This window comes from Myotis myotis, unplaced genomic scaffold, assembly GCF_014108235.1.
Source record: "Myotis myotis isolate mMyoMyo1 unplaced genomic scaffold, mMyoMyo1.p scaffold_m19_p_19, whole genome shotgun sequence".
Taxonomy (NCBI): Eukaryota; Metazoa; Chordata; class Mammalia; order Chiroptera; family Vespertilionidae; genus Myotis; species Myotis myotis.
This window is the reverse complement of record NW_023416323.1, coordinates 27,338,354-27,353,110: the sequence shown is the minus strand read 5'-3', so window position 1 is coordinate 27,353,110 and position 14,757 is coordinate 27,338,354. Positions and strand designations below refer to the sequence as shown.

Genomic DNA, 14,757 nt, shown 5'->3' with positions numbered 1-14,757 from the left:
CTTCTCTCAAGGACCCTTTATTAGATTAGACCCACACCGATAATCTATCTTCAAGAGGGTTCCTGTCTTAAACCATTGGACAGCACAGTCCTGGGAGTGTAGGTCCCAGGGGTTAGGGCAGGGCACCTGGGGACAGGAGGCATTTTAGAAGTTCTGCTCCCACAGGGCCTGGCATCAGATGGACGCAACTGTATCAGTGCCATATCCCGACTTCGATGGTTGCATTGTGGTTGTGTAGCAGAAGGTACTTGTTTGCAAGGAACCCACAGGGACACATTCAGGATGGTGGGGCATCAGGTCAGCAATTTACTCTCAGGTGACTTAGTATTAAAACAGTTCTTTGCACTGTTCTTGAAACATTTCTATATATGTGCATGCAGCTAGATTAAAAAAGTAGTAATGGATACAGATGTTCATATATACAAAGAAAAATGTTTAGAAATATCTAGAGATACAGAAATTACCTCTGGGAAGTGGAATCATTTTGGGAAGGGGTGAAGAGGTAGACAGCTTTTACTTGGGGGCTGTATGATATAAATTTATTAATGAGTAGGTATTTTCATAATAAAAACCAGGAAAAAAATCTTGGGAAGAAAAATAGCAGGAGACTGGCTCCCTGTTTCTTGGCAAAGAGTGAATGGGGAGAAGGAGGCCCAGGCTGAGGCCGAGATGAAAAGATGAGGCAACAGGACACGTTATCGCTATTGCAGCTCCGTGCTTCTCCCCAAAGCTACCGAGAAATCAAAATAGTCTGTCCTGAGGCAAAGGGAGCAAAGGTGATTTCTGTTGGCTCAGAAGGCGTGCCAGGCACCACAGCACTTCCCAGACGAGGCTCGCACTTCTCTTGCCCGTGTGCTTCCCAGTACTGAGAAGATTGGCGTTTCTCTTTGTATTTAGTTAACAACTGCACCTCTTCAGTCCCTCGTCTTATGTGCCTGATGGCACCCACATCACATGACATGTGACTGCTTGTGATGGGTTGAGTTGTGTGTTCCCAAATCGATGTGTTGAAATCCTAACTCCCCGATACCGCAGAGTGTGCCCTTGCTTGGAGACAGGGTCATGAGCGAGGCAGTCAAGTTAAAATGAGGTCACTGGCGTGGGCCCCAGTCCAGAATGACTGGCGTCCTTGAAAGCAATGATCAGGACACAGACACTCAGCGACAAGAGGCTGTGAAGACACGGAGAGGACAGCTATCCACAAGCCCTGTTTTGTCTGAATTTGAAATGTTTTCAAAATTAAGTTAAAACTTAAATAAGAACAAAAATAGAACGTAAGCGTCAAGCTCTGGGAAACCCATTGCAGACCCAGATAGCAGAGGCCTGGAAGGACCTGCAGTGCCTGAAGCCGGTGGACCTTCCAGAAAGAGCTGGGTTTATCCAGGTTTTAAATTGCTTTATTTTTTCCATGAGCCCCCGGCCCCCAAATATCTCATGTCCTCAGGATATGAAAGGATCCTGGGACCTGAGTCTGGAAAAGGTCCCGGATGCAGTTCCTCCTGGCAGGTGACTGAAGAAAGCTTTGTGTTGATTCTGGGACCCTCGCAAGTGGCTTTCACAGTCCTCCTGGCCTCACAGAAGGGGCCCCTGTGGTTTGCGGATGTGGCCTGAGACAGTCCTCCCTCTCAATCCAGCCACAGGCTCGCCTGACTTAGTGGGAAGAAGCGTCTGGACCGGGCTTCCCACCAACAGTGTCCTCACCTCCGATGGTCTGCTCCAATGGCGTCTGTGACGCTGGGAAAACCCTGCTCCCTGGAAAAAGAGAAAACAAAGCAAGTTCAGCAAATGATGAAGGACAGGCCCTGTTTTTACCAGACGCCCACATTCACCGGGGCTCCACCTGCTCCATAACTGCACCTCCCCCCTCTCTCGATCCCAAACACAGACCTCATGCCCCTGCACTGTCTTCACCCAGGAATCTAGATCTGAACACCCAGGTCTTAGACCAGAAGGCAGGTGATTTTAAGTATGACAGGTCCCTGACATCAAACCAATGCGACTGAATTAATGAGAATGCCACCAGGACTCCGCAGGCCCATACACACCATTGCCTTGGGCGTTAATCTTCAATACCATTGGTCCTTCATCAAAGGAGCAACAGAATAATTTCCCCTGCATTCTGAGTATACCCACCCCTCAGATCCTTTTCGCGTGAAGAGTAAAGACAGATCAGTAAGACGCCCTTGATTCAAGTCATTCAGAACTGATACATTAACCTCAGTTTCAAGCCACACGTGCCCCACTCACTTCAAAAGGGCCTCCAGCTCCCGCTTGACTCTGCCCACCACAGGTGGCCCCCAGTAGGTGAGGGCCGTGTACAGCTGCACCAGGCAGGCCCCCGCCTGGATCTTGTCCAGTGCGTCCTGCCCGCTGCTCACACCGCCAACCCCGATGATGGGAACTCTGCCTGTAGGGAAGCACAGGGCAACACCATGACGATGTGGGAACCAGGGGCTCAGCTGGGATCCAGCCCTCGGCCCACCTGCTGACTGCAGCGGTTCAGGGAACCCCGATTCTGATCACAGCCCCAGAACACGAGCCACACACAAATCCTTGACAGGGACACGGAATCCTTGCCTTGGGTGAGTGCGTACATCTCCCGGATGGTTTGCGTCGATAAGTCCCGGAGGGGCTTCCCACTCAGCCCTCCTGTTTCGGAGCGAAGGGCACCCTGAAGGCTGGCAGGGCGACTCACTGTGGTGTTCGTCACAATCAGCCCATCGATGCCCAACTGCGGTGTGAGACAGAGAGAGCTATCCAGTCAGGGCTCTGTCGGACTCGGAGAAGCTTCCCCAGGGGCTGAGATAGCCAGGTGCCCACACCCACAGCCCCCAAATCAAGGACTACCCCGGACTCACTATGCTCCTGAACAGGTGTCTAAACAAGCCTCGGCATGGCAACAGCTGCTGTCACATAGCAACCACCTAAAAAGCTCCCCTGGGACAGGGTTAGAATCCTCCTAACAACCCAAGGAGCAGCCCGGAGAGCCCAGAACTGCCCCTCTGACATTCCCATGGATTTCTGTCTGTTCTCAGTTGTATCACATTTACGAGCCACTAGTCTACCAGTCTCCAGGGAGTAAGCGATGGAACCAAGATTTGAACCCAGGACTACGGGGCTCGGTCTGTTTCCACTAATCTCCTTTGACACGGAGACCAGGTGCTAGACTGGAGAGAGAGGAACACAGGCGCGCTTTGGAGATACCACAGGTCCAGTTCCTGCCACAACAAGGCTAGTCTCACAATACAGCGAGTTGTAATCCCTTTCTGGTGGAGGGCCTGTGACATGCAACAAAGCAGGTATGCCTGTCCTCCACTCTGACCAAGGCTGGCAAGGACACAAGCCTGAAAGCCCCAGCTGGATGAGGAGGGAAGAGGCACCGAAAAAGATTCATTCAAACGTTTATTCAAGCATCCACTTTTATGAATTAAATCGTGACAAATACCAAACCAGCCCTCAGTATCACAGAGAAAACCACAGAGGCTGCGTCTGGGCAGAGTGAGGGCCCTCACCTCTCTCACCACCCCGGCAATGTCCTCCTTGTCCTGGGCCGTGAGGTCGGGTGCGATCTTCACCAGCAGGGCCGGCTTGTGCGCTCCCTTCAGGGCATCCCTCTCCTGCAGCACCTACAGCGACAAGTGGCCAGAGATGGGGACCCCTGAGACCACAGCTGGGGGTGCACTGTGACCTGCAGCGCAGACCAGTGTATTTTCACATCAGCTATCAAGCTGAAGCATGAGCAATTTCTCCTTCTTGGAAAACACAGCCCTCAGTTATGCACTCTTCCCCATCCAGGCAAACCTCATTCCATTCTCTTGAACCAAGAAATCCCCAGGACTGAGTCCCTAATGTGGTCATGGGCATCGGCTAATATATTGTGGCTTATTTAGACTTTTGTTTCTAAAAGACATAACAAGATTGTGTGATGAAAAGTCATTCAATTCATTCATTCATTCAGCATCCTAGGTGCTAGGGACAGCATGGTAAATGAAATTTATGGTTCCTTCATTGTTGAACTTGAGGGACAGAAAACTTAGAAATTAACTACTACTAAGCATCATCAGTGTTATGGTGGGGATGAGAGGCAGAGTGAGGGGTCCTAGCTGGTTGAAGTGTTAAGGACAGTCCTACATGGTGCCATGGAAGCTTGGCCCTGGAGAATGAACAGGACAGGCTGGAGGAGCGGGCTTTGTAGGAAAGCATTACAGGATTTAATGTAATTTCCCACCTTGGTCAGCAGGTGGCGCAGCTCATCCTTTCCCTGAAGGCTCCGCAGCCCTGCAGTGTTGGGACTGGACACGTTCACTACCAGGTAGTCAGCCAAGGGGCCCAGGACTCGAACCCCCTCTGCGTAGTCCGAGGCAGCATCCACCGAGGTCTTATTCTTCCCCAGGTTTATTCCCAGTGGCAGCCCACCTGCACATATCACTGGTCAAAATTTTGTCCCCACACACCATTTCCTTGACATGAACAGCCTTATAGGCCTTCCCCCTGCAATGTGAACTTCGAACACCAGCTGACAAATGCTACGATATCCTGCTCGGTGCTGCTGCCTGCGACCAGGAAACAGCTCACCATCTTGTCTGCGTAGCAATGTTGGGGCAACCACTAAGACATTTTACTGCATTGTGCCCTTATTCTTTTTTCCCCCTCATCTGAGGATATTTTTTCCATTGCTTTTCAGAGAGTGGAAGGGAGGGAAGAGGGAGAGAGAGAGAGATAGGCAAAGAGAGAGAGAGGGAGAGAGAAACATCGATGTGAGAGAGGAGACCCATCGATTGGTTGCTTCCCATACATGCCCTGCAAACCCGCAAACCAGGTTGGCCCCTTGCCCGAGAATCAAACTCGGGGACCCTTTAGTGCAGGCTGACGCTCTAACCATTGAGCAACACCGGCCAGGGCATACACTTGTTGTTTTAAAAATTTTGATGAAAAATGGAGAAATTCGGAATGCAAATACTAGTGACAAAAAAGGTAGGGCTCATAAATGTAATACAACCGAGAACAGACAGAAATCAATAGGAATGTCAGGAGGGGCAATTCATGACTCTCAAGGGCTGCTCACTGGACTTGGTTTGAATGACTGCGCGTGCAGTTGTGAAGAAAACCCAAAATTAAAGACTATGTATAAAATATTGGGAAATATCATTTTCAGTTATCATGTAGACGTATCATTGTTTTATTTCAGTTTTCTGAGAAGGGCCTCCCTCTATAACTAGGGTGATCGCACAGCCCAGTGCTCCCCGGATGGCACTGATTAGTCCTGTAGCCTGGGCATATTATTAATTCACTCTCAAAAGTGTCTCAATTTGAACAGTAATACAGCCAGCCACCTTACTGAAAAATCCATTGGATTATGACATGTCTTGCATTTTGGACTTTCCAAAAAACACATTTCAGTAACAGGCTTTGTATGAGAAAGCATGGCGTTTTCTCCTAAAAACACCATCTTATCTGCAAAGGTTAATGGTATGTCAGTGGTACCAGCTGCTTTTCCATCTGACGGTTGGGAAAAAGACCTGAGACATCAAGTTAGTGCAGTAAACTTGGGTCAGGTAAAGGAAGATCAAAGAACATCATCCAGTCCTGCTGACTACCTTCTCATACCCTACAGTATCACCCTGTTATCATCAGCTTGCAAGTAAATGACATTTGTGTAGCTAATTGTGTGTGTGTTGCAGGGGCAGGGGGTGGTGCAGTTAGAACCCAGTGGGCAAAGGTTATACAACATGATGTCCTAGCTTTCCAAATCTGGCCTCCATCAGCCAAGGGCATTTGTAAGTTCTCATTCTTTTTCCACACAAAGAAACTGGCCTGAAAGCAGTATCGCTTCCACGTAGCTAACGGATCTTTCATTACTAGTCATCTCCCCACACTGACAAATTGCTGAATTACTCTATCCCCCAGGGGCACCACAGCCTTTGTCAGCTCCTGTTCCTTGGCATGGCACCAGCAATAAGCTGTCCTCAGGCTTCTAGCTGCTGGGAAACTCTGTGTGCAGAGCTCTGCTATGGGATTTTGCTTCACTCCAGAGAATATTAGCACCAGAGCGAGGGTGAGAGGATGGGCAAGGGAGAACGGGGAGAAAGCTGGTATGAAGAGCGCTGTGGACGGCCAAAAGGAAAGGGAGGCAGGAGAGTATCACAACCATGAAAGTCATACTATGACCTTCAGAGTTCCCCAAACAGCAAGGTGTGTAGCATAGCAGGCTCTGGTTCTGCCAAAGCCACAGATTTCCAAACAAGGGCACTTCCTACTCCCCACACCAGAGACTGCTGACAGCCTCAGCCCTTTCAACCTCACTCACCACCAAGATTTCTAATGAGACTAAACCCTCCTGGAAGAAGGCCTGTAGTGACCCAACGAGGGGAGAGGCCGCAGCCCCAGACAATCCCCGACAGCACGTGGGGAGGTGGGGAGGACAACAGCACTGCGACCACCAAGTGCGTCCTGAGGGCCAGCGAAGCTGGAACGGGTGGTGGTCCAAACTCCCACATGCCAAGAGTCGTTACCCCTCAGTGGAGGAGGATGTCAGTCACTTAATTGTCTTCTCCATGCTTCTCTGTGGTTAGCAACGCTCTGTAAATCTACTATATAAGGGCCACAGGACAGCAGAGCAGGACAAGGAAGTTGGTGCTGGAGCCTGCCCACAGCTTAGCTGCCTCTGAGATCACACAGGCGCCACTCCGCTCTGCTCACTTCCAGGCTGGCCCGGTGAAGATATAACATGGCTTCCGTAACTTGGCTACATTGCGAAATTCTGTTAAAATCTTGGAAACTGTGGAGCCAAGAAACCAGAAAAATTCCTCTAGGAAAGAGCCCTGAGTTCTGCAGTGTTTTTTTCAATTGCTCAATCCTAGTTATGTCACCAGGAATGTCCCTGATGTTTCTCCCACAGGTTTCCTTCCAACAAATGAAGGAAGCCCCTCTCAGGCAGCCCCACTTTACCTTCTGTGAGTCTGGCCTGCGTCTGCTGTCTGGCCCGTAACCTGTGTTCCACCACCGAGAGCCCGTGACTGTTAAATCCGTATCTGTAACACACGCAGAGGGGGAATGGACAGGTGAGAGCCCTCAGCCAGAAGGCAGACTGCAGACATGGCTCCATGGCCGTATGTGTGACTTTCAAAGACAGAAAAGAAAAGGAAAAGTCAGTTCTTAAGACTTCCAAGGTCTAAATGCCCCTGGACTTCCTAGAAGAAAGTCCCCACTCCTTACCTATGCACCCCTCCACCCAGTGGAGCCGTCACCACTTTGACAACCCCTTCTTCCCATCTCCTGCCTGTGTTCCATGCATGCACCTCCTGGGACCCATCCTGCCACTCCATCTCCCCAGCCCGTCTGCCGATTAAAACCGTCCCCTCTTCCTGGCCCAGATCAAATGCTCCCCAGCCTCAAATGATTCCTCGCCTCTTGGCACTCACTGAGCGCTTTGTACTAGTCTTTTCCTGGCGTGAGATGTATGCATATGCATGCTTAAGTTCCCCTCCGGGTCATCATCCTCTTGAGGACAGGGACATGTCATCACCCCGCCACTAGACTGTCCACAAAGGCAGTGACCTCATCTCTGTCTCCCCAGTCCCACTGAGGGATGTTGCTCTGATGGCCACCCCGTCTCCCTTCCTCCCCTGAGACTGGGTGAAAATGGCAATGACTCCTTTCCCAGACCACTAGCAGTTGAAGCATGAACAAGTGACTGGGCGTGGTCACTGAGACACAGGAGCAGACTTTGGGGAGCTCCTAGGATGCCCCCACATCTATGCTTCCTTTTCCCTGTCTGCTCTCAGATGTCCACATGGGAGGACGTCATGCTTACAGCTGGGGTAGCCGTCTTACAAACAAGGGAAGGCCCAGAGAAGCTGGACCAGAGTCTGACATTGCCCAGCTGCTCAACCATCCCTGCAAGTGCCCACTACACCTGTTATGGGAGGAACATAATAGCAAGCGCCTGTAGTTTTTGTTTGTTTTTTATGTGCCTCAGGCATGAAACAGCTCTGGCCACCAACACGGGCATCAAGCTACGATGAACCAAGGGCTGTCCATCTGCTTTGCCCCTGATTGATATAAGAGCAGCACCACCAATCAGGTGTCTCCTTGCCCAGTGCCGGGGGACAAGCACCTATTGTTTAAGCTACTTGGTCACTTGCAGCGGAAAACACTGAACAGACACAGTGGCAGGTGCATTGGTTGACTGATGAATAAACTTATCCGTTCATTCAGCAAGAGTTTACTGAGCACCCACTGTGTGCCATGCAGAGCAAGGAGCTGAACCCACCGTGCTGCAGGGCACAAGCTCTCCTCTCAGCCATGTCTCCTCTAAGGGTTCCGCGAGCACCGGCACCCTGCTACCTGCAGCGACTTGGACGTGCTGGAGATATCGACCCCAGCCTGCAGTGCCGCAGGAAGATCAATAATCTGATCTCTAGTGCTGGAAAATTTCCCTGAAGCAAGCACAATCAAGCGGGAAGTGGCAGCCTAGTCCACTCCCCACAGGTCGTCTTCCAGAGGCCACAGTGGCCCCTCGGAGGCTCTTCAAAATTCTGTTGCCAAAAAGTAGGAACGTCTTCACTTTCTGGGCTTGCTGTACAGAAACTGCGCAGGGATTATAAAGAGGACTTACACACTCTAGAAGGATCTCTCTTACTAAAAGCAGCTGTGTATGTTGATCATTAAAATTTCCAGTTTACTAAAGTTGGGGCTGGGTTGTCCAACACAAGAGCCATAGCTACACGTGCCACTGAGCACTTGAAACATGAAGAAAAACACACACTGGATCTGGAAGACTTGGTACAAGGAAAAGTGGGTCAGTAGCTTATTAATCATTTGTACGTTGATTATATGATAAAATGATATTTAGAATATATTAAGTACTTAATTAAATAACAATATATATTACAAAAACCTAATTAGAATATATTACTGAGATTCATTACACCTACTTCTTTTTACTACTTTATCATAGCTAAAATAAATAGCTATTTTATCATAGACTATTTTATGTTACCTATGGGGTTTGCATTATATTTCTACTAGACAGCACTGGGCAAGGGCAATGGAGTAACAATGTGGAAAAAGCATGTTGACAGTCAAATAAGCCTAAATCTGTACCCAAGCTCTCCTGCTTATGACCTGTGGCTGAAGCTAAGCTGTGTTGTTCTCTGAGCCTCAGGGTGTATGTGTGCTAAACTGAAACCCCAAAACCTGCTCCTACGCCTGGCACATAGTAGGTGCTGCACCTGGTTCCTGACAATGACAGAAAAATGCCTGCATTGCCCTAACCGGTTTGGCTCAGTGGACAGAGCATCAGGCTGCGGACTCAAGGGTCCCAGGTTCGATTCCAGTCAAGGGCATGTACCTTGGTTGCGGGCACATCCCCAGTGGGGGGTGTGCAGGAGGCAGCTGGTCAATGTTTCTCTCTCATCAATGTTTCTAACTCTCTATCCCTCTCCCTTCCTCTCTGTAAAAAATCAATAAAATATATATTAAAAAAAAAAAAGAAAAGAAAAATGCCTGCATCACAGACAGAAAGAACACCCCGAGGTCCCTGCTGGAGGAGGCGGCCCTGTTACCCTGAGCTGCTCACCTACCTGTTAATGACGGCTTGGTCCTCGGGGAGGCGGAAGACTCGCGGCCTGGGGTTTCCTTCCTGAGGTTTTGGGGTGACGCTGCCTATCTCAACAAAACCAAAGCCCATCTTGTACAGTCCGTCCACAGCCTCCCCATGCTTGTCAAATCCTGCGGCAATTCCTACTGGATTTCGGAATTTATGGCCCAGGACTCGCACTTCCTAGGGAGAGGGAGACAAAGTCAGGTACACAGGCCAGACCAGTGTTTCTCAGGGTGTGGCCTGGCACGCCTCTATCCGATTTCCCTGGGGGGCTTGTTAAACAGCCTATCTTCAGTCTAAGGCAGTGGTTCTCAACCTGTGGGTCATGACCCCTTTGGGGGTCGAACGACCCTTTCACAGGGGTCGCCTAAATACATCCTGCATATCAGATATTTATATTACGATTCATAACAGTAGCAAAATTACAGTTATGAAGTAGCAACGAAAATAATTTTATGGTTGGAGGTCACCACAACATGAGGAACTGTATTAAAGGGTCGTGGCATTAGGAAGGTTGAGAACCACTGGTCTAAGGAATCAGATTCCTTGGGGGCCAGCGGGGCAGAATGGAGCTCTGAGCGAGTCTATTTCTAACTGCTCTCCGGGCGATTCTGACGCCTGCTGGAGTTCAAGACCACTAGGCGTTATCCTCCACCAGCAAGAGTGAGGAGAAAAACAGGGTTTCCACCACGGTGCAGCAGGAGGAGGACACTGTCTCTAGTGGCGGGGAATCCCTGCTTATCCACTGTCCTTGGTGGAAGAGAGTGGCCTGCTGGTGTCGGCCCCCTAGTTAGTGCTATTTGAAACAGTGTCAAGCAGCAAAACCCTTGGATCAGCCTAGAATGTCAGCCTCAGCTGCGTCCCTCTCAGCCAGGCAGACTCCAAGACCCCTGTGGGGCACCAGACGCCTTCACCACCTCCTAAATAATGAGCTGCTGAAGGCGGGACCCACACAGCGGTGTTGGGGATCGCAGCTCAAAGGCCACACTTCTCTCCATATTGGCGATGTTTCCCTAGCTTGGTACCTCACCCAGCCGTAACCTCACTGCCTTCCAAACCCACCCATCTCCACAGCCCCCTTTACTCCCCCCTGCTACCCTGGTTCCAGGACTCTCAGCTGGCCATGGGGATGAGGAAAAGAGCGCTCTGATCCCACAGTGCCTTTCAGTGTGGGGAGCTGGGTAAACACATCTGCTCAACACTGCAGGACGGGGAAGTGACAGGGACCCTGAGACCAAAAGGGAAGATGCAGACAACGGCCGCTTTGATTTACAACAGCGACCCTTCCCCGAAGAGTGCTTCTTGCCTGCTGTCTTCATGTTCACGTCATTCTGATGTCCCCCCGTTTGGTAAGAAGTCTCTCGGATGGAAACTGCCAGGGCTTACACGAGGACACAGATGCTAGCAGGAGGTGATTCTTCTGTTTGTTTAGCTGCAGGAACCCCAGCACCCAGAGCAGTAACAGGCACACATGGGCCCTGTGCGAACGCAGGAGTGAATAACCCTGGGATGGATGTCTGTGTGCCTTCCTGGAAGGCTTGGCTACACATGCCTGTGTCACAGTAGGCGTTTAATGACTGGTATGTTTCCCTATTTCGCAGAGGTGAAGACTGAGCCACCTGACCTCAGCAAGGCAGGCCAGTGGCTACGGGGACAGCTGCCAAGTCAGACTCCAAGGGTCTGAATCCTGGCTCATCTACTCCCCAGCTGTGTGACTTCGGATAATTCACTTAACTCCTCCGTGCCTCAGTTTCCTGATCTGTAGATGGGGATGACAGCTTTTTTAATTGGGGCTAACTTGGGACTCTGCTGTTCAGAAGGCTCAGCCCCCACTGTGTAAGTCAGGGGATGTTGACCTTGTATTGTACAAGGTGTCCCAAGAGGACCTACCAGCATGTCGGAGTCTTGAAATGTGACACGAGGAAGGAGCCCCAGGGAGGTGACACGAACAGCCAGCCTGTGGGCTGACTCGGGGTCCAGCAGCCCCTGCAGAGTCGGCATCAAGTGTTCAGCGTAGAAATGCTCATCCCCCGTGGCCGTCAGGTAAGAGGCGAAGAGCAGTCCTCCACCCCCCAGGATGACCAAGGCATCCTGGGCCCGCTTCTGGGGGAGAAAAAAAGCCCATTGGCCCTCAGAGCCAGGCTGCAGCACCTTCCCTGAGCCCTTTAAACCCCCACGCACAGAGGACACAATGACATGCCACATGGCGCAATACTCCTAGCTCTTTGCCAGCACAGGTCTCCCTCCTTTCCCAATAAACACAAAAACCATCTCCCGTATTTTCATACGCATTGGCTTTTCCAGGAATACAATGACCTTGTAAATGGAGGGCCTGTACTAGTTTGCACAGAACATTACCAAGAAGTGTTCCCTGCCGAAACCGGTTTGGCTCAGTGGGTAGAGCGTCGGCTTGCGGACTGAAAGGTCCCGGGTTCGATTCCGGTCAGGGGCATGTTCCTGGGTTGCGGGCACATCCCCAGTGGGAGATGTGCAGGAGGCAGCTGATCAATGTTTCTCTCTCATCGATGTTTCTAACTCTCTATCTCTCTCCCTTCCTCTCTGAAAAAGTTCAATAAAATATATTAAAAAAAAAAAAAGAAGTGTTCCCTATTTCAGAAAATCCATCAGGAATGGTAAGGTGCTTTGCTTGGGGTGTTTGACAAACATACCTGTGGCACTAGAATTTCTAAGCAGAGGCTGAAACACTTGACTATTTCACTATCTAGGTGTCATGCCCTACCATTTACACACTGAAATGCATATTATTTTAAATTACTTTCATTTCTCCTTTATATTCTAATTAGGACATTAGAATGACTTTTAAAATCACACACAGGAAGATTACATTATATATAAACTCCATCTCAGAATCATAAAGGGAGTTGCAAATTTTTTTTTTAAAAAGGAGCATCAGGGCCGAAACCGGTTTGGCTCAGTGGATGGAGCGTCGGCCTGTGGACTGAAGGGTCCCAGGTTCGATTCCGGTCAAGGGCAAGTACCTGGGTTGCGGGCACATCCCCAGTGGGAGATGTGCAGGAGGCAGCTGACCGATGTTTCTCTCTCATCGATGTTTCTAACTCTCTCTCTCCCTTCCTCTCTGTAAAAAATCAATAAAATATATTTTTTAAAAAAAAAGAAAAAAAATAATAAATAAAAAGGAGCATCAGGTATTATTAGGTCAAGAACCATTCTCCCAGAGGAGGGGTCAATGGGGGAAAAGCGGGACATGTGTAATATATTCAACAATAAAGATAAACTTAAAAAAAAAACACCATTCTCCTAGTTCAACCATGGTTCCTAATACTTCAATTATCACTGCCAGATGCTGGGTCATTCATTCGTTAATTCAGTCATTCATAGATGGGCTAATCAGTGAGTCCTTGCCTTCTGGGGAATACGATCTCATGAGACGGAAATCAATGATCATGTAAATATATAACTACAACTGCTATGAAGAAGAAGGTATAGGGTAAGAAGAACCGAACCTAACCTCAGAGGTAGAGGAAGGCTTCCTTGGGGAAGTGCCACTAATATTCCAGGGATCAGCGGGAGTTAACCAGGACGCAGTGGGGGAGGGAAAGCGCAAAGGCTCTCCCCTGGCAGAGGGGAATGGGGGAGGGGGGAGGTTCGTCTGGAACCGAGGAGTTAAAGCAGTGATTCCCAAAGTGGTGGGCGCTGCAGCGATCCAGGGGGGCGGTGATGGCCACAGGTGCATTTGTTTTAACTTTTTTTGTATTACCTTTCTATTCTGAGTTCAATAAATAGTTTCATAATTTCAAACTTCAATGTTTCTAATTTACACCTTTCTTTACTATATTTTACGAAAAAGGCAGAAACATTAATACATATATCTTTCTGTTTAATTGCTATTAAAATTTTAAAAAAATTAATTTCCAGGGGGCGCTGAGTAATATTTTTTCTGGAAAGGGGGCGGTCGGCCAAATAAGTTTGGGAACCACTGAGTTAAAGTATGGCTCAAAGAGAAGCTGGGAAAACAGGCAGAGATCTTGGCCAGAATAAAGATCTGGGTTTTGTTCACAGGTCACATTTGCCTTTAAGGATCAGACATAGCTGCTAATGTAGATCCAGTATTCGCGGTCTTACTTCTGGTCTCCAGGCTGTAGGAACGCCCCTGCATGTCAATCAACAAACACCAGCACCGTTACACGGAGCCCCCGCCCTGCATTCTGTCCAGACGGGTTGGGAGCAGGTCTTGTGACTTCACTGCACGTTGGAAGCTGCACGCAGTGCTGGGCCGTCATGTAGTCACTGGCCCACGAGTGCTGACAAAGTCTGGCGTCTACGCGGACACACACGTGCCGTTTACACACAGACCAAGTACATGTGTACAAATGCACACGCACGACCCTTTGCAGAGACACCCAGACGTGCCCGACGCTCTCGGAGCGGCCTCCCGTCCACACCTCGCCCCGGCTACCCCTGTATTCCCCGCTAGCCCTGCCCTCGCCGACTCTTCCTCGGCCACGCGACAAACCCAGTTTCCACACTCACTTTCAGCTGTGTCCACGCCATGGTCCTCTCGCCACTGGGCCCGCCTCTGCCTCATTTCCATTGGAGGAGGTGGAGGGACACCGCTCATCTCCGCCCCCGGAGCTGCCAATTCACCAATTGCCGGGCAGAGGGGTGGAGCCGGCGCCTCTGGGCGGGGGAAGGCGGCGCTCCGCCCTCAGGCTCTGGTTGGACACGGACAAGCGCGCGCGCGCGCGCGCAATCGCAGCGGCCACGGCTTTTCCGCCTGCTCGCCCGCCCGACTTCCGGCATCCGCGCCGGGCGCGTAGGAGGGCCCTGTGCACTGAGGTGGTTCGCTGAGCTGAGTTCGTCTGTGGTTCTGCAACCTGGACAGAAAGTACTTATATGTTGATATTCGGTTCTTAGCGACCCAGTCACCAATTTCTTGACCTTTTCAGTTGAAGACTGTATTGGCATGCCTGTGCTCTAGATAAAGCATGTACTGAGAAAGCATCAGGCGCTGTAAAAAAGGGTCGGCATGAATTGCATCGCTGGGTGAAATACCCGTGTAGACTTCAAAGAAGATGCCAGCAACTTCAGGTTTCACTGAAACATGCCTAAAACGAATGTATGTCTGTGTACATGTCCGAATGTTTATGAGGATGTTGGAAAATCAAGACCAT

General features: G+C 50.0%; 1 protein-coding gene and 1 pseudogene across 4 annotated transcripts; both read right to left on the bottom strand.

The window, feature by feature from the left end:
• Positions 1 to 1,381: 1,381 nt before the first annotated feature.
• Positions 1,382 to 14,214, bottom strand: DHODH (dihydroorotate dehydrogenase (quinone)). Of its 4 annotated transcripts, XM_036346250.1 has the most exons (9): positions 14,117 to 14,214; positions 11,495 to 11,707; positions 9,585 to 9,784; positions 6,949 to 7,031; positions 4,229 to 4,416; positions 3,513 to 3,626; positions 2,578 to 2,731; positions 2,248 to 2,407; positions 1,382 to 1,752 (listed from the first exon to the last, which is right to left on the bottom strand). In XM_036346250.1, exons 1-9 carry the CDS (start codon positions 14,135 to 14,137, stop codon positions 1,698 to 1,700), a joined length of 1,188 nt encoding a protein of 395 aa, XP_036202143.1. In that variant the 5' UTR covers positions 14,138 to 14,214; the 3' UTR covers positions 1,382 to 1,697. The 4 variants fall into 4 exon arrangements, with proteins under 4 accessions (XP_036202143.1, XP_036202144.1, XP_036202146.1 ...); XM_036346251.1 differs by lacking the exon at positions 2,248 to 2,407; XM_036346253.1 differs by lacking the exons at positions 2,248 to 2,407; positions 2,578 to 2,731.
• LOC118674879 lies at positions 7,966 to 8,109 on the bottom strand (annotated as a pseudogene).
• Positions 14,215 to 14,757: the final 543 nt, after the last annotated feature.